This window comes from Dipodomys ordii, unplaced genomic scaffold (assembly GCF_000151885.1).
Source record: "Dipodomys ordii isolate 6190 unplaced genomic scaffold, Dord_2.0 Scaffold118, whole genome shotgun sequence".
Taxonomy (NCBI): Eukaryota; Metazoa; Chordata; class Mammalia; order Rodentia; family Heteromyidae; genus Dipodomys; species Dipodomys ordii.
Genome location: NW_012267334.1, coordinates 2,480,655 through 2,504,154, shown reverse-complemented (window position 1 = coordinate 2,504,154; position 23,500 = coordinate 2,480,655). Strand labels below are relative to the sequence as shown.

The 23,500-nt window shown below is 57.0% G+C and overlaps 1 protein-coding gene across 1 annotated transcript in view; it reads left to right on the top strand.

The window, feature by feature from the left end:
* Col5a1 (collagen, type V, alpha 1) overlaps positions 1-23,500 on the top strand; it is a 119,461-nt gene that overhangs the window by 23,140 nt on the left and 72,821 nt on the right. Inside the window, exons 7-14 of the mRNA XM_013029375.1 lie at positions 8,489-8,620; positions 9,698-9,838; positions 10,391-10,630; positions 11,513-11,692; positions 12,117-12,173; positions 17,097-17,138; positions 17,328-17,390; positions 23,349-23,423. Coding sequence (XP_012884829.1) covers positions 8,489-8,620; positions 9,698-9,838; positions 10,391-10,630; positions 11,513-11,692; positions 12,117-12,173; positions 17,097-17,138; positions 17,328-17,390; positions 23,349-23,423 — 930 coding nt within the window. The remainder of the gene's footprint in view (positions 1-8,488; positions 8,621-9,697; positions 9,839-10,390; positions 10,631-11,512; positions 11,693-12,116; positions 12,174-17,096; positions 17,139-17,327; positions 17,391-23,348; positions 23,424-23,500) is intronic.

Below are 23,500 nucleotides of genomic sequence, written 5' to 3'. Positions count from 1 at the left end.
GAGGATGGAGCTGAGATCTGGGGAGGACGGAGCTGAGATCTGGGGAGGACGGGGCTGAGATCTGGGGAGGATGGGGCTGAGATCTGGGGAGAACGGGGCTGAGATCTGGGGAGGACGGGGCTGAGATCTGGGGAGGATGGAGCTGAGATCTGGGGAGGATGGGGCTGAGATCTGGGGAGGACGGAGCTGAGATCTGGGGAGGACGGAGCTGAGATCTGGGGAGGACAGAGCTGAGTCCTGGGGGAAGGGGCAGGGCTGAGCCCGGGGTGGAGCTGGCCTCTTAGCTAAGTGACCACAGGGCAAAGCCTGGCTGAAGGTATGCCAACCTGGTGCCCCAAGACACCCTGGACCATACCCTCATCAGCCGCTGCAGAGTAAGATGTGGCTGGTGGGCGCTTTCCTGGTCCCCTGAGCCCCACATTGGGTGGGTGTGGGGCTCAGCGGGGCCTGGCTTGTCCTGCCCCACCAGCATATTCCCGGGAGATGTGCTGGGTGGCTGGGGTGCTGGCCTGGGGAGCTGCACACCTGGGATTTGGCCTTTCTGGGTTGTACCTTTGGGGAACCAGGACCTTGTCCCCCCATGGGGCAGGGAGGGCCCCCAGGTGAGAGGGGAGGGGCACTGTGTGCATCCTCCCTCCAGAGCCAGGTCGGTGCAAGCTTCGCATTTGTGGCAATGTGGGCTGCAGCCAGGACGGGCGGGTGCCTGGGGCCGGCACCCAGCGGTCAGGGCAGCTGTGGGGGCGGCTGGCTGGGCTTGCAGACTGGGCTGAGAGCAGCCCCTCCGCTGGGGCCTCCCCAGGCCCTCTGCGTCCTGGGTGAGGGGTCCCGCTGCCCTCTGGCACCTTGGGAAGCCAGCACCAGCAGCGGGTTTCTTCTCTGAGCGGAGGTCGAGTTCCACGGGTGTGGCAGATCGGGAACGCTGACTCCAGAGCTGCCCCAGCCTCAGTGCAATCCTGGGGCCAGAGATGGGAGGTGGACCCCCGCTGTCCCAATCACGTCGGTGCCTGGCCTTTCTCTGGGCCTCTGGCACTGGGGTCCTGTGGCCCTGAATAGGTCTGAGGACATAGGGAGGTCTGTGGAGTCTGAGAAGCTCAGAAACTCCTAAAAAGAGCCAGGGCAGCTGTCTGCGGGCAATGGCTCCCAGAGCTGGGCACTGCCGTGCGGGCAGTCACTTGCAGCGCTTGCTCCACCTGTCCAGCAGCCGTGGCTCTGGCTGGAATGTGGGGTTGTTGGGCTGCTGGCCGCGGGCTGTGTACCCCTCTCCAGCTATGGCTGTCCTTGGGCCTGGGGCCAGCCGGTGTCCCAGGAAAGGAGTGAGGATGGAGGAATAGGCAAAGCAGGGCTGGGTATCCTCAGCTCTAGGCATCTAGGATGGAAAGCCAGTCCCCTGGGGGTGTGCCATGAAGGAGGGCCCCCAGGAAGCTAAGACCCCCCCAGTGAGCTCTGGCTAGGAGCCAAATGCACAGTGTGTGTGCGTGCGTGGGCGTGCGTGTGTGTGTGTGCGTGCACGCGTGCGTGTGTGTGTTGTACTGGACCTTGAACTCAGAGCCTGGGCATTGTCTCTTAGCTTTATTGCTTCAAGGCTGGCACTCTACCACTTGAGCTATAGCTTCATTTCTGGCTTTTTTGCTGACTGTCCTCCAGGGGAGTAAGGGACAGACAGCAGGACACTCCTGACCACACACATTTGTTTCTGTAACCCTCATCTACCCCGTTCCACTCCTCCTGTCTCCACAGTTGCATGAAAAACTGCAGAACAACATGTGCAGGCCAGGTGTTGTGGCTCATGTGTGTAATCCCAGCTGTCTGAGAGACAGAGATTAGGAGATCAGGGTTCACCACCCACTCCAGCAAAAAGCTTGTGAGACCCCGTGTCTGTCAGTAAGTGGGCTTGGCGGTGTACACCTGCTCAGCCTAGCTAGTCAGGAGTCATAAAGAGGATCAGGGTCTAGTCAAGCCTAGATGCAAGACCTATTAAAAATACTACAGCAAAAAGAACTGGTGACATGCTCAAGTGGTAGAGCACCTACCTCCTGTAGCAACGCCCTGAGTTCAACCCCCACCACCCAAATTTAGAACTCCTCTGGCTTGGACACTTTGTTTTTCCACTTTGTATGCCTCACAAGTGAAAATACCAAGGCAAGATTATAAATGTGACTTGTCCGGGCTGTGAGGGCTTTAACAGCGGGATCGGGTGGCCTCTGAGGAAAGCGGGGAGCAGGCTCCTGGCAGGGGCTTGCGTCCCGAGCCCGTGGGCCTCCCGCAGGTCCCTCGTCCCTTTGCTGTGGCTGGGATGTTGGTGCCAGTGTCCCTGCTCGTGTCCTGAGTCCTCTGGTCACTGAGTCAGGGGAGCTGCTCAGATGTGGTTTGTACCTAGGATCGGTAGCCCGAGGGGCAGAGCCTGGAGAGCCCACATGGTCCCCACCCTGCTTCACTTCCTGTGGCAAGCTGAGGAGCGCTGGGACCTCAGGGCTCAGAATCCAGACCCCAGTGCCCACGATGACTAGGGCTGGCTGCATCTCGCTCGGGTGTGGAAAGCTGAACCCCAGGACATGCCTGGGGTGCAGCAGGGGTGACTTGGGGTCAGGTTCTGCTGGCATCAGGGACAGGAGATGTGCTGTTGGTTTTATTTCACGGGTAGCACGTTTGTAGACTTCTCCTGCAGCCTCGAACAAGAAGGGTTTGTCTTCTCAACTTAGTTGTGCCTCTCCGTTTACAAGCGGGGAGAGTTCTGGCTAAAATTAGATGACAAAATCCGCAAGACAAGCAAAGTGCTCAGCCCGGGTCCCCGCAAAGCCTGCCTGGGCTGGCGAGAAGGGCTGGGTTTGGGCTGCGTCCCCCAGGGCTGGGGCTGAGTGGGGAGGAGCAGGACGCACAGGCCACGAGACCCCTGCAGAACGTGGGCGAGCACGCTGTTCCGTCGGCACGGCCCTTGGGGCTGCCGACTCTCCAACGAAAACTTTGCAATTTCCTCAGCCCATAACAGAAACGCAGCTGGGATAAAATCTCATTATCGGCAGAGGTGGAACTGACTGGCTCAGCAAAATGTTCCGGGCTCCGAGAGCCAAGGACACCACGCTCCACGCAGACAAGTGGCAGTGGATTCTGTACCTGTCGCCAGCTGCTTGCCTGTCCTCTGGGGGTTGGCACCCAGATGCACACACCATGCCAGACACACGTGTGTACGTGCAGCACACACACAAATCCCAGATCAACACACACAGCCTCAGCTCTTGCTTGTCCTGTCTTGGCTGTGGGCCTGAGAGTTTGAGGGACCTGTAGTCCTGTAGGAGCACTGTGAGAAGAGCCTCCCATGCTGGGTGCTGGTGGCTCCTTCCTGTAGTCCTAGCTATTTGCAAGGCTGAGATATGGAGAATCGAAGTCTGAAGCCAGCCCAGGCAGAAGAGTGAGACGCCATCTCCTGGATAACTAGCAAAGAGTAGGGCTGGAGGTGTGGCTAAGGGGTAGACCATAGTGCGAGGTCCCGAGTTCAAGTCCTCATAGTAAAAAAAAATCCCCAAGGATGCTCAGGGTGGCAGGTGAGGCCCAGAGCCTGAGCCCCTCCTCCCTGGGAGGCGGCAGGGCTGATCTATCCCCTTGTGCCTCAGGGCGGTGCTTCTGGGGGAAACGGGTTCGCTGTCTGTCTGTCTGTCCTTGGCTCATGGGCTGCAGTTGCTGGCTGTCCCCTCTGTGCTCTCACGACTGATTGGGACCAGTGGCACATTTCATCTGCCAAGTGGAGGGAGACGGGCAACTAAGTCACAGGAGGATGGTTTGTGTGCCCTGGACGCCAGGCCGACCTTGGCAAGTCGTGTCCCCCTCCCTCCATTTCCATAAGGCGCAGCTGGGAGCGGAGGGGCTGCAGCTGTGCTGTGCGGTGGTGCTATTGAGATGGGGTCCCTTTGCCCCCCATCACCTCCCACTGGAGGCAGAGCACCCTGCCCTGGGACTGAGGTTAAACTAAGCAAGGACTCCACACAGCTGCTCAGACAGAATTGGAATTGCTTGGGCATGAGGGTGTTCTGAGCTTCTTGATCATCATTGGGGGTTTTCAAATCCAAATTAGGGGCCAGGTATGTGGAACCCAGCTTTGGGACTGAGGAAGGGCTACCTTTTCTGCACTCTGAAAACGTCCCCGCTTCTGCCCATGTGTTACCTCTGCTTCAGCCCAGCTCTGGGCCAGTCTTCCCACAGAGTCTCTTGGGCAGCTGAGGAGGTGAAGGATGCTATCCCCAAAGTGGTGCACCCCAAGCCTCTGCTTTACAGACCCTGGGGGTCAGTCCTTGGACCCATCCCACTTAGTGACTTTGGGTGGCACACTCCTGCAGCCCTGCCGGGGCTACATCTGGCCTCTTCCTGTCTCTCTGCCCTCCAGGCTCAGCCCAGGGTCCTGCAGAGGAGGCTTTCATTTCAGGAGATGGAAAGCAGGGCAACGCCACCTCCTGCCTCATGCCATTTCTTGTGCAACTTATAGGCAGCATTCCTTAGGTCAAGTTCACAGGCGGTTTTCCTTGGGTCAAGTTCATAGGCCATGTTCCTTGGGTCAAGTTTGCAGGTGGTATTCCTTGGGTCAAGTTTGTAGGCCATGTTCCTTGGCTCCACTGATGGCCCTGCTTTTCTTCAGGAAGGGGTCAACATAGTTTTTGCTGGAACACAGCTGGAATTTTAGGCCATGTGCAGCCTCAGGACCCTTGTTCCTGGTCCTTGGGGCCATGGGAAACGGAATCCTAGTGCCACAGTGGAAGTGCTGTGAATATGTTGTGTGCTCCTACTGGGCGCACACGAGGCAAGTATATGGTGCTGGGAGAAAAAGAGCCATGGAAAGCAATGCTTCTCAGTCTTAGCCAAATACCTGGTGTGTGATTTGGTAGCCAGAATCCAGGTATTCCAGAGCCTGAGGAATGGGTACACAGATGGGTGGGTTCTTGCATGGTTGAATGGGTGAATGGATGGCATGGGTGGACAATAGAAGAATGAGTGGTTGGCTTCTGTGGGTGGTTGGAAGGAGGGAAGATGGTTGGCGTATGTAAATGGATGGAAGATTGAATAGGTAGATGGACAGTGTGGGTGGATGCATGGATGGATGAAGAGACAGATGGACAGCATGGATGGATGGATAGATGGATGGACAGATGGATGGCATGTATGTATGTATGAGTGGCAGGAATGGATGGATGCATGGATGGATGGAGAGACAGGTGGAAGGCACGGATGGATGGCAGATGGACAGATGGATGGCATGTATGGATGGATGGTTGAATGGATGAATGGATGGGTGAGTGGAGGGATGGATGGATGGATGAGGAGGTAGATGAGAAAGAGCTGGGTGCTTCACCCGTAGTAATCACAGAATCGTGTCCACCCATTTCTCCCCTTCATGGATACTAAGCCATTTCCTGTTGAGTCTCCTCTGAACCCCTGTCCCAGGCTCTCTGCTGGCTGTGGCAAGTGTGCCTGCTCTCTGCCCATCTTCCAGAAATGTCCTGGTTGCTGCGGTCCTCCCCGCTACTCATTTACCTGCTCTCGAGTTTCTGCTCCTCATCCTGCCTGGGTCCTCCACCGCCTCCCAGCAACTCCATGCCCAACCGCCCCTCCAGGAATATTCTGGAGCGCATTCTCTCATTGATCTCAGAAGGCAGAGTTGACCAGGAGGACTTGTAACTTCCACAACCCCTTGAGATGGCTATTACTTATTTTATGCCCATTTTTCACCCAGGGGAAGCAGGACTCAGAGAGGTGAACACACCTACCCCAGGTCAGATAGCCTGGAAGTGGCAGAGCTGAGTTACCCACTCTGCTCCAGCTCTAAGATGGCAGCAGAGTCTGGGCAGTGTACCCCATTCTACTCTGATCTTTGAAAGAAAATTCCCACCTGGGGCTTGGGGTGCTCACTCTGAGTGACTTGCCAGGGTCACAGGTACACAGCACAGGGGCACTTTGGAGCTACTGGTGTCCTGGTCTACAGGAGCCTTGGTAGCTGGGACAGGGGACCTCTGCCTGGGTAGAGTGACAGCTTGTTCAGAATAAACAGCAGCTAGCGTGCTGCTTGCCAGGGGCCTGGTCCCTGGCTGCGCAGCGCACAAGGCAAAGGCTTCACAGCAGACTTAGGGCCTGTCCGTAACTGTCACGCTGGTGTATTCCCAGCAGTGCACCGTGGGAATGCGGTATGGCAGGCTGACCTCCCCGCCCAGAGAACTGGTCACCCTTGCCTGCCACGTGCTTTCAGATTGCACTGAACCTGCTGGTCTCACCTGTCATGTTCTTTCCTGTCCCCTGAGCCCACCGGGTCCGAGAGGTGTGGGAACCTTGCACTGTCTCAGTGCTTCCTGCTGTGTGGTTCTGGTCAGGTGGCCGGCAGAGCCTCGGCTTCCTTCTCCGTGGAACGGAGATTAATAAAACAGGATTCACAGTTGTCTGTGAAGGGCACGCATGCAGTTGTGTGCAGGTTCTTTGCTGTGTGCCTAATCCGTGGAAAACCCTCTCCAAATCCCAGTCAGTGCCACCAGCAAGGCCCTGGCTACACGAGTCAGCGTGTGTCTGGCTGATTGTTCACTCAGTGTCACTAGGATGGCGTCTGGCACCTCCGCGTATCTGCAGACAAGTTCATCTGTCCCACTTCCTATTCCTAATAAATTGTCTCTGTGTCTGGGTGAGAGGAAAATGAGGTATGGTTGGGTACTCTGCGTGCATGCATGCGTGTGTGTGTGTGTGTGTGTGTGTGTGTGTGAGAGAGAGAGAGAGAGAGAGAGAGAGAGGGAGAGGGAGAGGGAGAGAGAGTGTGTGCGTGCGCACCAGTACTGGGGCTTGAGCTCAACGCCTCACTCTCACTTGGCTTTTTCACTCATGGCTGTGCTCTACCAGTTGAACCACACCTCCACTTCAGGCCTTTTGAAGTTTTTTTGGAGATAAGCGTCTCATGGATTTACCTGTCTGGTCTGGCTTTGAATCTTGATCTTCAGATCTCAGCCTCCTGAGTAACCAGGATTACAGCATCTGGTGGGTGCGTACCCTTAACTGCGAGATCTCATGGCTCTGGTAGTTTGTATGCCTCAGTGAGCCAGGGAGTCCTGTGCTGAGCAGTGTGCTAAGCAGCGTGCGTTCGTCCATGTGGATCAGTCATTGTTCCCTTTTCTGGCTGAACGACACCTCCTTGGGTATGTGTGTGTGCCCTGTCACTGGGTGGGTATACCCACCCATCCTGCCAATACATTCATCTGGGGCTGAACGACACCTCCTTGGGTATGTGTGTGTGCCCTGTCACTGGGTGGGTATACCCACCCATCCTGCCAATACATTCATCTGGGGCTGGATGTTGGGTTCCTTCATGTGGCAATTGGTGCACAGAATCTTGCTACAAGGGCATTTGTACCTTACCTGAGTCCTTGTTCTCACTCGTGTGTGTGTGTGTGTGTGTGTGTGTGTGTGTGTGTACTGTGAACTGATGGGCACGAATGGTTTGTGTTCTCTTTTAATTCTTAGCATTGGAATGGTCGGGGCATATAGTAATTCTGTGTTTGGTTTGTTGAAAGACTGCGCATTGCCCTGTGGTTGGGGTGCTGGGGAAGGAGGCGGAGTGTTTCCCGGCCCTCAGGCTAGGGTGGATGTGTTCTCTGACTGGTTTTGTGTTAGTCACTTTTCCATGATCATGACCAAGAATCTGACAGAACCACTTACTGGAGGAAGGCCTTATTTTGCTTACGCCTCCGGAGAGGTCAGCCCCTGGCTGCTTGGCCCCGTGCCCTTGGGCAGAACATGATGGTTGTGGGATTGTGACCAAGGCTGTCCTCCACTTCTTGACCGATAAGAAGCACAGAGTACGACAGGAAGGGGCTGGAAACGTGATATCCCCAAGGACCCATCCCTGGTAACCTGCTTCTTCCAGCTCCCACTTCCTAAAGTTTCCAACCCTCCCCCCCAAATAGTGCTGCCAGCTGGGGACCTATGTTGCAAAGTGTAAGTCTGTAAGACTGTTACAGCTTCTTAATCATAATGGCTGTGAGCATTGGGCTGGCAGCTGGTAGATGCTCAGTAGGTGTTGGGTGGATGGATGGGTTGGTGGAGCGATGGGTGGATGGAGAGATAGTAGTTGGATAGGCCGTATAGATGGATGGGTGGAGAAAGGGATAGATTGGTAGAGAGATGGCTAGATATGTGGGTGGATAGGTGGTGGGTGATAGATGAATAGATAGATGGTGGATGGGTGGATGGTTGGCTGGATGGTAGATGAGTGGATGGGTGATGGATGGATGAAGACATGGGTGGGTGGATGATGGATGATGGGTGGATGGATAGGTGGCCATGATGAATGGATGACGGATGACTAGATGTGCAGCTCAGCCTGAGTGGCTTTCAGGAGCAGCATCCTCCTGGGAGGTAGCAGCTCCTCTGGCTGTCCTCTGCGCCAAGGCCCCCGTGTGTGTCTCTCAGGTCTCCTGGGCCTGCCTGTGAGTGTCCACACTGCTCTTCAAGAGCCTCTGTCCTTTCCTAGGGTGACATCCAGCAGCTGCTGTTCGTGTCCGACCACCGGGCTGCTTACGACTACTGCGAGCACTACAGCCCCGACTGCGACACTGCTGTCCCCGACACCCCTCAGTCTCAGGACCCCAACCCAGATGACTACGTGAGTGGGCGCTGGTGGGACTCACGGCGGGGGTGAGGGGCACGGGCAGACCCTCCGTCTGTGGAGGGAGGCAGGAGCCCTGGACCCGGTTCTAAATGAACCCGTGGGGTGAGGAGATGAGCTGTGGGACTGGCTTTACCCAGCAGTGTTTCCCAGGCCTCGGCAGGGGGCGGCATCTGCACCGTCCCCCTCCCCCTCTCATCATGACTCTGGATGCATGGAGCTGGGTGCATCTTCCCAGGGCCAGGAGCGCTGTGGGCTTTATGGGCAGAGGGTGCAGGTACACTTTGGGCCCTGCCCATGGGTGGGGCCGTCGGGAGCTCGGCGGGCCCGGCATGCTTAGGACTGTGTGTGCTGAGCACAATGGCCATGATTCCTAGAGAGCCAGTGACTCAGAGCGTGTGCTGGGTTGTGCCCGGGACTTCTTCCCTCTTACCATGGTGCACTCTGGTCCAGGGCCGGCCTGCCTCCCAGACCCGCCTCCGTGTGCTTTGGGTATTTTATCTGTAATTCTTTTGTCACGATCCTTTCTCAAGCTCTGGTCAAACTTGACTTCTTTTTTTCAAGTCCTGCTGCGTCCTGCTTTGAATTTCTTCCCAGACCTCCCTTCTTCTACTACCATCCAGAGAGGGAAGGCAGGCTTTATGAAGTTGTAATGCCCTCTGGTCAAGACCACGCCACACAACTCCCGAGAGTGGGGCTGGACGGAGCTCCCAGCCGAGCTCCTGAGGCCGAGCCCGGCCCTTCCTGACTCCCGGTGCTGATGTGTCTCTGGGCAGACAGAACTGTTCCTGTCACTCCTGTTGGGTCTCTGGGGCTCGGTGGGGGGTGGGACTAAAGTCAAGGAGCTTGCTGGCCAGTGACTAATGCCTGAGCCGCAGCCGGTGGTCCTGGCTCTGGTCTTATACCTCAGATGTCACTAACTTGCTTAGGTTTGGCTTCCTCTGGCTTGTTCAAGGGGACCTGTCCCCCAATCCCTCCATCTGGGGGCCATCAGGCAGCTGTGTGTCCACTTGCCCTGCCAGATGAGGGTGGAGCATTGTACCCTGTCCTCATGTGCCTTCCATTGACTTTCAGTACCCAGAAGGAGAGGGTGAAGGCGGCGAGGCGTACTACTACGAATACCCCTACTATGAAGACCCCGAAGACCCGGGGAAGGAGCTCACGCCCACCAAGAAGCCAGTGGAAGCCGCGAGGGAGACTACGGAGATTCCTGAGGTCTGGGCTGGGCTGGCTCCTGGTGCCTCAAGGCCACAGTGCAGCCAGGGCCGGTGTGAAGCCGAGGGTGGCAGCTGGGCAGGGAGGGGCTAGCCCCGACTGTAACCTTGACCGTGACCTTGACAACCACTGGCTGTGCTGTGTGCTCGCTGTAGTACTGGGTGAAGGTTGTCCACCACGAGGAGCGAGGCCTGGAGATGGGCGTGCCACGGAACCTAGCACTGGCTTCTGGTCCCCGCACCCTCAGAAGCAGCCTCCCAGTAGTAGACAGGGTGGGCTCTATGCCAGCACTCATGGGCGGGCGTGTGTCATCCAGCTCCCGGGCCCAGTGTGTCCCGGGGCTCCTCCGTGTGTGCGCACAGTGCCCTTGGTGGAGGGACTGCCTTTCTCCTCCCGTTGTTCTACCTTCCTCCCATTGACCAAGGCTCCGGACCCCGAGTCCACTGTCCTTGGGGGAACCCTATGTCTCAGACTTGTCTCACGACTGTGTCATAGAGCTGCTGGAACTCCCAGCCCTGGCCCTGACTTGCCTTCCTCTGTCCACGGCCCCAGGAGCTGACCCAGCCCCCCACGGAAGCCCCGACTGTGCCCGAGATGAGCAACAGGGCTGGGAAGGAGGAAGACCCCGGCATCGGGGATTATGACTACGTGCCCATCGATGACTACTACACCCCTTCCCCATATGAGGACCTCAACTACGGCGAGGGCGTGGAGAGCCCCGAGGGGCCCCTCGACCCCGACGCAGGGCCCGAGGTCCCCACCAGCACCACCGTCGCCTCCAATGGCTCCAACGTAATGTCCTTTCTTCCATCCAGGGCTCCGAGGGGTTGAGGGCCTCACGGCTCAGTTCAAGGCATGGGATCAGGGCCACGGCTAGGTTTGAGGACCTCTGGGCCCCCTTCCTTTCTCTGCTTCTGGATGCCTTGGGTAGCTCCCATGCTCTGCAGGGCTGTGTCCCGCTTTTCCTGTGGGTGACATTGCTCAGTGTGACTTACGGTCTCCGACTCACTGAGCTCTCCCGGTGCGGTCACTTCTAAACCTGTGAAAAGGGTAGAATGGCCTCCAGCCCTTCAGTTCTGCTGGGGTTCAGGTGGATAAAGAGATCCCTGTTGATAGAGAGAGTCCTCTCTGTGGGCAAGGAATGGGATCCAGACGAGGACAGATCAGCCCCGCACTGGGCAGCACCGATTTAATACAGCAGAGCTGACTGGCTTGGAATCTCTCCCTGCTCCCGCCTTCCCACGAGCTCCGCTGTCCTTTGCAGTACCGCACTAGCAGTGCAGCCTCTTGGGCTTGCTGTGGATTTTAGCTTAGGAAAGACTTCCATCCAGCACATGGCCCAGAATAGGTGTTCAAAATAGCCCTGTGGTGCAGAACTCATGACTGTGAGTGAGGTTCCAGTGGGGCCAGACGCCTGTGTCCCCCAGCTGAGCCCGGAACCCCCCAGGAGGCCGTCACAGCTGGTGTTCTAGGTCTGCCCTAGTTTGTTATAGTTCCTCTGCCAGCTTAGGGCACAGCCCTCCGTGGGGATTGGGAACAAGGTGGAAAGATTCCAAGGGGCTCCGGGCTGCAAAGTCCTGGAAGTGCCAGGCACGTGCCTGTGGGACAGAGCTGGTGTGTCCACAAAGCTGTCCTCCTCGGCTGACCACGCTGCATCTGCCCCTCCTTCCACAGCCAGCCCCACCTCCTGGGGAAGGGAAGGATGACCAGGAGGGCGAGTTTACCGAGGAAACCATCAAGAATCTAGATGAGAACTACTATGACCCTTACTATGACCCTGACCATGACTCCAGCACCAACCCATCAGAGATCGGGCCGGGCATGCCAGCGAACCAGGACACCATCTTCGAAGGGGTGAGGCCCAGGCTGGGGTTGGTTCTGCTATGGTAGCCTGGCGGCAGTTGGGGGCGGGGAGGAGGTGGCATCAGGGCAGATCCACTCTCCTAGAGCACTGCAGAGGGTAAGAGATGCAGCCACCTCTGAAACTTTACTTTTGAAAAGGCGCTCGGGTGGTTGTGGTCAATTGTGCCCAGTGGCATGCCTGTCCTGGGTACGGGCACCCCCTCCGGTCAGTCCAGCCGTGCCTCCATCGGAACCCGATGGGCCCTGGGGGCGCCCCCTCCTCTCCGACTGGTCATTCCCTTCTGGATCTGGGGGAGATACCCGGATGTCCGAAGCACCCTTGTTTTGCGTGTTCATGTGGGCTTTGCATAACTGGAATTTCCTGTCCTCTCTTCCCTCTCCCCTGTCCTCTCCCTCATCCCTCTACAACCCCTAGATTGGAGGACCACGAGGTGAGAAAGGCCAAAAGGGAGAACCGGCGATCATCGAGCCAGTAAGGACATTTTTCGTGTTTCTCTGTAACCAGGGGGTCTGTGGCTCTGGCACATGCAGATTCCATGGGGCGTGGCCCGGTCGCAGCTCCACGCACTTCTGCACCAGGCCGCCTGGGGAGCGACTGCCGCCACAGTGTCACCAACCGCAGTGTCACAGGGACGTGGGGGAACATTCCAGAACTTTCTCGAGGGCCTGGGAAGTGCTAGATCAAGACCCTTAGAAAGGCCATGGAAGATCTGAGCCCTTTGTGTATCTCTCTGTATCCCTGGAGGCAAAAGGACTCCCACCTTGAGGAAGATAACGGTGTTTTGGGGGATGCTCAGGCACAGGCTGTGGATGTTGTGGTCAGCATCTGGTGGGCATGGTCAGGCGTTTATGTGAAATTGAGCAAAAGAGCTCTGCAGAAATGCAGGCTGAGCGGTGGGTTCCTGGGTTAGTGTGTTGAGAATGTCCTAGAGTGTGGAGAGGAGGCTCAGAGCCTCTCCTGGGATGCTAGGCTTGGAGGGTGCCCCAGTCTGGGAGCACCTCACCTCGGGGGGCTGGGGCCTGTTTGGGAGCTCCAGGGCCCTTCCTGGGGCCTCAGATATGCCAAAGTCATGGCCTTGACCCTGGAGGGCAGAGCTGTGCGATTGGTGGAGCTGTGTGATTTGTGGAGCTGGGTAGCACCTTGCAGCTGCGCTCAGGAGGGCAGAGCTGTGTGATTGGTGGAGCTGTGTGATTGGTAGAGCTATGTGATTGGTGGAGCTGGCTGGCACCCTGCAGCCGTGCTGAGGAGAGTAGAGCTATGTGATTGGTGGAGCTGTGTGATTGGTGGAACTGTGTGATTGGTGGAGCTGTGTGATGATTGGTGGAGCCAGCTGGCACCCTGCAGCCGTGCTCAGGAGGGCAGAGTTGTGTGATTGGTGGAGCTGTGTGATTGGTGGAGCTGGGTGGATTTGTGCAGCCTCACTTGGGGAAGAGGGCAGTGTGGGCTCTGAAGTAGCTCTGCCCCCAGGCCAGCCCTGCTATGTCACCACGTGCCAGGGAGCAGCCAGGGAGGAGACGCATGTCTTGTGCTATGGCCAGTCACGAGGCTGGGCCAGACTGTCAGTTCTGCCGCTAAAACCCAGCTCGTGAGGGCTGAACTCAGAACACTGCCCCCGGCTCCCTGGGATGGAGAACCCATGACTGTGGCCCTCTACCCTCTGCAGGGTCGGACGGCCGAGCAGCCCTGGCGGTGGTGCCTGGTAGGCCCTTACCTCCCCCAATCCCTGCAGAGCCAAGGCCCGGAGCAGGCTGGGACTCGCAGAGCTCTCTGGCTTGCTGGCCCCTCTGGCCTCTGGGAGCCTCTGGATGGCTCTGTGGGATTCTGCCTTCCCGCGAGGCCTCGGTGGGCTGGGACCTGTCAGTTCTTACCAGCTGGGCATGTTGGGTACCTACTTCCTCCCTGCCAGAGCTCTCCGCGTGTCGGTGGCAGACGGCTCATCAGGCTCAAAGGTCAGGTCACGCCAGGGCAAGGGGGAAGGTGTGAGGGGGGTGCCAACTCTACAAGTCCCTTGCTTGGCCCCACAAGAACTCTCAACCTGCAGCTGCAGGGTGGGGGAAGGAGGCCTTGGGGGGTGCCACAGGGTGTGTGGGATGGGTTGTCCTGAGCCTTCACTTAGGACATTGTTTGCTTGGGGGGGGGATTGGAGATGATCACAAAGCTGGTGGGCTTCTTCTGGGGGGGGGACCTTCCACAGCAGCTCCCAGATGGAAACAGCCACAGGCAGACTCAAGGGTGGCTTTGGGCTCCTTTTGGAATTTCCTCACACAAGGACGTCTTGCCTGGGAAGGAACTTGGACCCCAGGCTCAGGGGGCTCTACGGTTTGTCCCCTGGGCTAGCCTGGGCTGACACGTGGGCTGGCCGCTGGGTATGGTACCCCGACTGGGCAGTGAGAAGGCCAGGGTGAGGACCATGCTGCAGGGCCCCAGAGAAGCAGAAGGTGGACAGAGTGGACCAGAAGATAGGCTGAGAGGGGGCTGCCGTGCAACCCAAACACATCTCTAGAAACCCAGCCCCTCTTCAAGCCATCTGGAGACAGTTAAGGAAGGAAACCCTGCCCCTAGCCTGGTGCTCGCTTCTTCCCAGCCCCTTCGGCGTGTCCACGGGGGCCTTCGGCCAGCTCCCCCGGAGAGACCATGTAAACAGCCAGAGCTGTCAGCCAGAGCCTCGCCAGATGTCCTCAGAGTCTTGGCCTCACATGAGCTGATGCTGGGTCCAGGGAGGCTGCTCGGGGCATCCTGAGGAAAGGGGGAGGGGAAGAGGGGCGCTGAGGTCCCCTCTCCTCGCATACCCACCCCGCATGATCACCGTGGTTAGGGAGTTCACTGCAAATCAAATCAGAGCCAGGAAAGGAATGTGGCTGTCACCTCCTCAGTCCCAGCTCCCCAAATCTGTCAGCAGCCACGGGCTCCTTGAAAGGAGAGAATCCTGCTAGCTGTGGAGCTGACACACCAGTGTCCCGGTGCTCTGAGCCCTTCTGGGCCTGTGGCCCAGGGAGTCCCGGCTTGATGTCCACTGCGTGTTGTGGGCCTCCATCGGAACCGCCACACCACGGGTTCTCCCTTGCTACCCATCACAGAGGGATGGGCCTCCATGAAAAGCTGTTCCGCAGCCGGGGTTGGTTGGTACAGGCTGCATTACCACGATGAGAAGGTGGGCAGATGAGGCAGGAGATTCGGGAGTTCGAAGCCAGCCTAAGCTACATAGGAAGACCGAATCTCAAAAGAGAAACAAAGTTCAGCGGTCTAGCATCTTTTATCACGTTTTATTAAATTGTTCTCTCTCTCTTTTTTTGTACCCACACTGAGGTTTGAACTCAGAGCTTTGAGCTTTTGCTTGACTTTTATCCCTCATGGCTGCCGCTCTGCTACTTGAGCCACGCCTCCACTCCCGGCCTCTTCCTGGGTAATTGGAGATAAGAGTCTTTCAGATTTGTCTGCCCCTGCTGGCTTCAAATGGTGATCCTTCCATCTCAGCCTCTTGAGTCACTGGGATTACAGGTGTGAGCTGCTGGCACCTGGCTCAATAGTACATATTGAAAGTGACACACCATCATGTTGCTCTGATGTGCTTATCTTGATCTATATTAACACAGTGAAGTTATTACAGCCAAGCTAATTAATTACACTCTCCTCCTCTTCCCTCCCCTCCCTCCTCTCCTGTGCCTCTCTTTCCTTCCTTCCTTTTTTCTTCTTCCCCTTTGCCTTCTCAGCTTTCCCCTCACTCCCCCTCCCTTCTTTCTGTTTTTCCTTCTTCCGTCTCCCCCCCCTTCCTTCTGTGTATAGTAAATTTACCTAAAATCAGCTATAGAAAATTAGTAGTACAGTCTTAGTTACTAGCAATAGTGAGACTCCTGTAGTTTCCTGACCCCCATCTGCGGGTGGTGGTGGTGGAGGGGGTGTAGACAGGGCCCTCAGGTCTTAAGAGGGCCGTCGCTCAGGGCCTGGGAAAACTGGAGCCTTCCCGTGATGGTCTCCTTCGCTGCCACCCTGGTTTCCTTTCCCTGCCGACCCAGAATGCTCTGGGGTCGGCCTCCCACACAGCCCCAGCTCCCTAGAACAACAGTATGTGTGTCTGGGAAGACAGCTGCCCCCCCACAGCGCCCCCCAGCCTCCATTCACCCCCCGCTCGGTCGCTGAGCCCTCTCAGCTGCCTGTCAGAGAGGAAGCAGGAGGAAGCCGGATGCTGAGGCTGTTTGGATGAGCTCTGTGTCCATTGCATACACAGATAGTTCTCCAAGCACACATCTGTGTAAACATAGTGTGCATCTTCCCGGACGCTGGGAGGGCCGGAGGAGCTGGGGGTGGGATGGGGGTGGGGGCGCTTAGGGCTCTCTGCAGTCTCCTGTCTGTGTGTCTGTCTCCTGTCCACACCTCTGGCTGGCTGGTCTTGTCACTTGCCAGGAGCATGAGCCTTCCAAGACAAAGCCATGCCCAGGGCCCAGGGGCTGAGGTTGTCCTTGCAGGGACCCTCTTTCCTGGCCTTCTTTAGTGTGGAGGATCTGCCCCAGCTCCAAGGCCTCCAGCCCTCTCAACCCTGTTTCTGTGGCCTCAGCAATGGAAGGCAAGAAGATCATGTCTGCTCGCTGCCTGGGGAGGGGCTGGTGGGTGTGACAAGTCTGCCTGTTGCTCTCTGGCACAAGCCCCACCATGCACTTGCTGTAGGCACCCCTGCCCACACCTGCACAGCCCTTCTTCAGGGTGGGGGGGCTTGGTCCCCGATCCCTGGACCAGGCATGGGAGGAGGGACATTCAGGGTGGTGTGTAGGGGCTGAGGTACTGTTTCTGGATCAGAGGTGAAGTATAGCAAGGGGATGCTGGAGATTGAGGATCCCCAAGCAGGAAGCTCCCCCGCCCCCCGCAGGCAATCCCAGAGGAGGGGAAGGCCTAAAGGGCTAGAAGCAGGTCAGGCCTGGGCCCAGAGAGGTGAGGGGCATGGGAGGAAGGCAGCTGTGGAGCAGGTAGCTTTGGTACACTTCCCATTGCTCCGGGCAGCTGCTGGGAGAGACACTGTCCATCTGCAGAGGATGGGCCCTGATGGCAGTGCCAGTCCTGAGTGTTCTCTGTGGGCAGAAGCCCTGGGGGACCTCGGTCCAGGTACCTCCTTCCCCTTGTCCTCCCTGGAGTAACCTGGGTCCCTGGGTCTGGGTCTGCTCACCCTTTGAGGTACCTGTGGTATGCGGGGTGGGAGGGGGCGGTGGTGTCATCTTCCTCTCGTGCTGGCTTCTCGGGGGGCTTCTCTTGAAGCTCTGCTTGCCCTTTACCACTGGCCAAGCCTGTCTTGTGCCTTGGAATTGGAGGAGGACAGTCACTGTCCCTTCCCTACAGGGCCTGGGCGGGGCCCGAGGGGTCTGGGCGTTGGTTCCTGTGATCTCAGCTGCCTCTCTCTTCCTACAGGGCATGCTCATCGAGGGGCCGCCTGGCCCGGAAGGCCCTGCTGTGAGTGTCAGGTTTTATTTTGCCACGATGGGGTGGTGGTGTTCAGATGACTCCCTTCATATCCCCTGGGAGGAGAAGACCCCTCTACAGACCCCTGGGCCCAGTCAGTCCTCGCTGAGGGGTCGGGGAACAAGCCCTCCACTCGTGGCCATGTCCTTAACTCTCTATTGGTTTTATTCTAAATTCTAGGGCCTTCCGGGACCTCCAGGAACCACGGGTCCCACTGGCCAAGTGGGTGACCCAGGAGAAAGGGTAAGAGGTGGACTCCGTTTCCTGAGAGCACCTGCTCCGCTCAGGCTGTTTGTGCATGCTCCGTGCTGAGCTTGTCTGTGTATCCTTCCTGCTCTGGCTCCTGCCTCCTTCAAAGTGGAGATGTCAGCAGGGACACGATTCCTCTGTCCCTGTCCCCAGGTTCCTCTGACCCCCCTCCCCCCCACTGTCCCCTTCACATCTTGACTCTTGCTCAGCCTTGTTCTGGGGGCTCTGGCAGGATCAGGCAGTGAAGCCAGGTCTGAGCCCAGAGTAGCCATGGCTGCTGTCAGCCATGGCTGTGTTGGTGGCGCATAAGACTTCTGGGTGTAGCCATGTGAGACCTGCCTTCTTCTCCCCTCCGGTTGGAAATCCAGCCCCAGGATGGAGAGGCTGGTCCTGGGTGTGTCACAGGCCGGTGCCTGCTAGCTCCTTCTGACACCTGGTGGTGATTTGGAGTACTGCAGCCTTGTGGAGATTCGGATCTGTTTTCGTTGTCTTTTTTTGGTTTTGTTTTGCTTTTCCTCTGGTCTAATGGTTATCCTTATGCAAGCAATCGGATTAGGAGCTAGTAAGTCTCTGGCTGAGTTGCAGATTAGGGAAACAAAGGGCCTGGCAAGTGTTTATTCCCAGAGCCAGACAGTGGGTATGTCTGTCTCAGTCTGGCCATGTGGAAGAGTGACTTGTAATGTCAGAGTGCCCGTGGCTAGGCTCTCTTCAGAGGCAGCTCTGGGGGGAGTCTTTGGGGGTGTCATGGTGGTTTGGAGTAGTGCTTGGTGAGGCGGGGGGTGGGTTCCAGGGAGTCAGTGGTGCCTGTGGATGGACCGCATAAGAAGGAGGGAAGGAACAAGGTGGGTGGTTTTTGTTTTTTTTGTTTTTGGAATTGAACTCAGGGCCTTGTGCTTGCTAGGTCAGCGTTGTGCCATTTGAACCACACCTTCGGACACTCTTATATTGCTTATTTTCAAGATAGGCTCTCAACTTATGTCTAGCACAGTGTGAGCCATGAGCCCCCAGTCTGTGCATCCCCATGGCTGGGACAACAGGCGCATACAACTGCCATGGGTTGAGATGGAGCTTTGCCGTGTGTGTGTGTGTGTGTGTGTGTGTGTGTGTGTGTGTGTGTGTGTGTGCGCGCGCACGTGCGTGCGTGTGCGTGTGCGTGCGCACGCTATTGCCAACCTCCAATTGTAATCCCCCGATCTCTGCATCCAAAGTGGCTGGTATTACAGGAGCCACAGAACCCGGCTCAGCACTAGTCTTTGTGGCGCACTGTGGGCTGATAATCTGTTGGGCAGATCAGGGAGTGCTGGGGTGGACCCTCGCTTGGCACTGGGGGCTCTGCTCTCTGTGGCTGGGTGCCTTCTGAGAGCAGTGGGGAAGACAGGGCCGGGCAGGCAGATTCTCCCTTGCATTGGTCCTCGTGGCTGGGGCTTGCTCTGTGGAAGGACGCACAGGAGGCAAGGCCGTTGGGCTTTTGGAGTCTCTGGGCCTGTGGGCATCTGGAGTCTGTGCTCTCATGTTTTGAGGCAGCCCCAGGGATGAGTCTGCTACTGTGTAGATTGGATTGCACTTCCCTGGATATGATGCCAAGATCCGCCCACAGCTCAGCGTGCTGGAGAGTCGAAGCCTTCCCTCGGAACTCCACACTCTTACTTCCCACTTAATTGACTCCTAGAGCTTGCTCCGGCACCGGCTGGCTCTGCTGCCCAGGCTCCCCAGGGACTCTTTGCACTGATTTTCCATTTGCAGCATATTTATTTGTTTTGGTTAAAGCTGATCTGTTTTCATGGGTCTGGGAGCAGGTGGGAATGCAGCCTCTGTGGAGTCTGGATTCGCCGCTGGAAAGCTCCGGGTTTAAAATGGCGGTTTTCATCCTGCCAGGCCACAGCAGAAGGAAGACTTGTGTCCCAATCTCTTCACACTGGGCACCAGACACCTCTCTTTCTGAGTACTGGGATGCACTGAGTGCCCTCAGACCAAGTCTGCACCTGCCCAGGACCCCTCCAGGGCGGAAGGGGCCTGGCTGTCCTGCCCTGCCCTTGCCCAGCAGGTGTCCAACCTGGGCAAGAGCACATTAACAAGGGCTCAGTCCCTCTCATTTGTTTCTAGGACTAGGATTTCCTATTTGATTTGGTTTGAGCACATTCTTTTTTTTTTTTTTTGCATTAAAAATACTTGTAGGTGGCTGGGTGCCAGGCTTTGGGTATAATCCTAGCTACTTGGTAGATGGAGATCAAGGGATTGCAGTTTGAGGCCAGCCAGGGCAATAGAAGTTCCCAAGACCCTGTCCTGTTTAGTGGCTGGGCACCATGATGCGCACTGTCAGGGAAGGCAAACGGGATGATCATAGGCAGGCTGGCCTCTACAGAAGGGCCCTATCTCAAAATAGCCAACGCTGTAAAGGTTGGCTCAAATGCTCGCCTAACAAATGCAAGGCCCTGAGTTCAAACCCTGGTACCCTCAAAACTGGGTAAGCCAGGCCCTAAGCAGGAGCAGTTAGCACTCTCCATGCTAGAATGTGTGTTTAGCAGGTGCCTTGTGGGTGCCAGCTAGGGCAGCAGGCTGGGTGCCATCACAGTCCCTGGTCTGCTGGCTTGTGTCTAGCAGGGGTGCAGACACAGGCCAGATTGCTGTCCCCTGATGGAAGACAAGTCTGTGAGTGGGGCTGACGCCCAGCACTGTAGGGTTAGCACACGGAGGCATGTGGCTTCATCTCCCAGTCTCCTGTGATGTGTGGGCCGTGCCCCCAGTGTGACATACCCTCACATGAACTCACACATGCGTATAAAGACACACCACACGCACACACGTGCACACACACATAACACATGCACATACGTGCACATGATTTTGGTTCGTCCCAGCATGTAGAACCTGCAGAGAGACTGGGTTTCTCTGTCACCTTTCCCAGCGGGCTGGCCTCCATCACGTTCATCATCAGAACTGTCCCTTGAGGTCACTGGGGGACATGTCCAGGCTTTGGGTGCTCTTTCAGAACAGGTAAACTTCCTCTGTGTATACATCAGAGTCCATTTGAATGTACAAATTTGGTATATAAAGAAACCCCACAGAGTGTGGTAGCTCACACCTGTAATCCCAGCTACTCAGGAGGTGAATATCTGAAGAGTTATGGTTTAAGACCAGACCAGGCAAAACAAGAAAAAAAAAACAAAAACAAAAACGAGGCCACATTTTATGTTTATAATTACAGATAAGCAGAAGGCCATTAAATGGGATGTAAAAACTGACCTTGGGCCCATCCTGAGGACTCCACCTGATAACTAACTAAAAGCAAAAGGGGGTTGGAGGCATGGTTCAAGTGTTAAAACCCCTTTCTAGCAAGTGCAGGTGCAGGAGCTTAAACCCCAGTACCACAAGAAAAAGGAAAGGAAGGAGGAAGGGAGGAAACTCAACGATCTGTGGTGAGAGGTGGAAGAGAGAGAACTCCTACTGTATCTAGAGCAGAGAAACAGTGAACCTTCCAGGTCAGGGCCGGGGCCACGGGCACTGCCAGTCGGTTGTGTGGCATGTTCTGCACATTAGCAGGTGGAAATGGCCGAGCACGTCATATGTCATCCTCACATGCCCAGGTCTGCAGGGGCTTCGGAGGGTTTTGTCCTTAGCTGTCTGCAGGTGGAGACCTGCCTGTGGACCTCCTTGCTGCTGGTCCTGGCTGGTGGTGTGGCTGAAAGCCTCCTGTGGTGGCCCAACTTCACACCATGGGCCTTTGGGAAGGAGCTGGGGGTGGGGGAGGGTCTAGGACTCGGAAGGGGCTCAGGTAATGCTCACTGAGGGAACCAAGGCTGGACCCATTTTTCGGGACCTCTGCTCGAATAACTACAACCTCGGTTCTTAAAACACAGAAATTCATTCTCTCTGAGTTCCAGAGGCCAGAGCTGGACCTGTGATGTCCAGGTCGCTTCCCGTGTGGCCCCAGCTTCTAAGGGGTGCCAATGCCCTGGGCTTCCGTGGAGGTGACTGTGTGGCTCTGTCTCTGCCTCTCTCCCCTGTGACTCTGTGTTCGTCTTCCTGTTTCCTCTCTTCTGCATTCTTGTCTCTAGACTGGGGGTTTATCTTAACCCATGATGAATTCCCTTCAAGCTACTTAAATTATATCTACTTCAACCCAGTAAGGTCACAATCCCAGGTTCTGAGAAAGGGAATTTGGGGATTTGGTTTTTTTGTGTGTGTGTGTGTATGTGTGTGTGTGTTTAATGCTGGTTGTGGGGCTTGAACTCAAGGCCTTGGTGCGGCCCTTGAGCTTCTTTTTGCTCATACCACTGAGCCACAGCTCCGCTTTTGGATTTTATTAGAGACAAGAGTCTCATGGACTTTGCTGCCTGGTCTGGCTTTGAACTGCAGTCCTCAGATCTCAGCCTTCCGATTCGCTGGGATGACAGGCGTGAGCCACGGGTGCCCAGCTGGGAATGTGCACTTTTTATAGAGGCCTCGTTCTGCACAGCCGGCAACACGGAGCTGCAGGGGACATCGAAGAGCATTGCTGTCCCTGGGGACGTGCAGCGGGCCTTACCGGAAGGCCTCATGCGGCGCACTGGGAAGCTGGGCGCTCACCCTGACACCCCTCCTCTGAGTCTGGGCCTCAGCAGACTACACCATGTGTCCATGTCCATATGTGTCTGCTCAGGATGAGTTAAACTCACATAGGCAATGACGAGAATGGGGGTGGGGGAGGAGGGCCCGCACAGGCTGCGCTCCAGGGTGCCAACCAAGAGCCAGTGGCACACCGCTCTCCGAGGACAATCCTGTTAGACAGCTTAACAAGCCACACTGTGGAGCCGCAGGTGTGCTGGTAGTATGTGTGTGTGTGCATATGTATGTGCATATGTGTGTACATGTGCATGCGTGATTTCAGCCCTTTCTCTGGGTACCTATGGGACTTCGGCCCTGGTCACTTCCTCGGGGGGAAGGCCTCTCCGTGGCTACTTCCTGTATAGTACCGTGTGGATGTGTGTCACAAACGGTAGCTGCCACCGCAAGGCGGCCACGGTTCACTTTCAGGCTGTTCCACGCCCTTCTCATAGCTCCGCAGGGCCCCGGGGGACGCAGAGCTCCGGGCTGCCATTCAGGAGCCTACCTCCTGTCCTCCTGTTTCCCACTTGGAGCCTCTGGTTGAGCTGAGGGATTGCCGCCCCAAGGAGCTGTGGCTGGCAGATGTGGCTGTGTCCACTGTGAGGCCAGACTGAGGTGGACGGGGATATTCTCACAGGGAGTCAGAGACCTCCCTGCCTCAGCCCACAGGAGCGGGCTTGTGCTGGCCAGAAAGCCGAGTGATGGGCAGGGTTGGCAGGGGAGATAAAGCTTCCTAGTGATTCTGCTCTCCTGTGATGCCCAGTCTGGCCAGGATCACCAGAGAGGGCGGCGGCTGAGGGTGTCTGGCCAGCCCCGGGCCCTTGTCCAAATTGGTTTGCAGTAGCTGTGCCCTGCCCTCCCGGCCACCCCTGCTCTGCCTCTGCAGGGGAGTGTGTGCCCCGCCTGCCCTCTCGCAGCCCTGAACCCCATGCGGGGCTGGTGGGGTGGAGGATGGGACCTCACTGATGGCCTCCCTCAGAATTGGGCCTGGGAGCCTGGGGGTCTCAGGTCCTGTTTCATCCGAAGTCCAAAGGGGTGCAAGCATGGGAGCCCCGTGGGGCCTCTGCCCCCTCCCGGCCCCCAGTCCCAGCCCCTTCCCCCTCCAGGCTCCAGCTGGACACAATCTCCCCTTTCTGATCTCCCCTTTCCTCTCCACGTGCCTTGGGAATCCACTCAGACCCTCCTCCATCCCCTTCAGCCCTTCCTGATCCTCAATTCACTTTCCCGCCTCTCCTTTCTCTGGGCTTTCTGGAACATTCCTTGCCAGGAGATCCTGCCTTTCTCTGTGCTTCTTGGCCTATTTCCTTGGTGGGTGGTGTTGTTGTCATGAGGCCTAGCTCCATGCTGAGCTGTGTTCTCTCCTTGCAGGGTCCCCCAGGACGTCCAGGTCTCCCCGGGGCTGACGGCCTGCCTGGCCCTCCTGGGACCATGCTCATGCTGCCGGTGAGGACCCCACCAGAGGGACGGGGAGGGGAGGGTGGACGCTGGGTCTTGGGAGGGGCAGGTATTCTGGAATATTC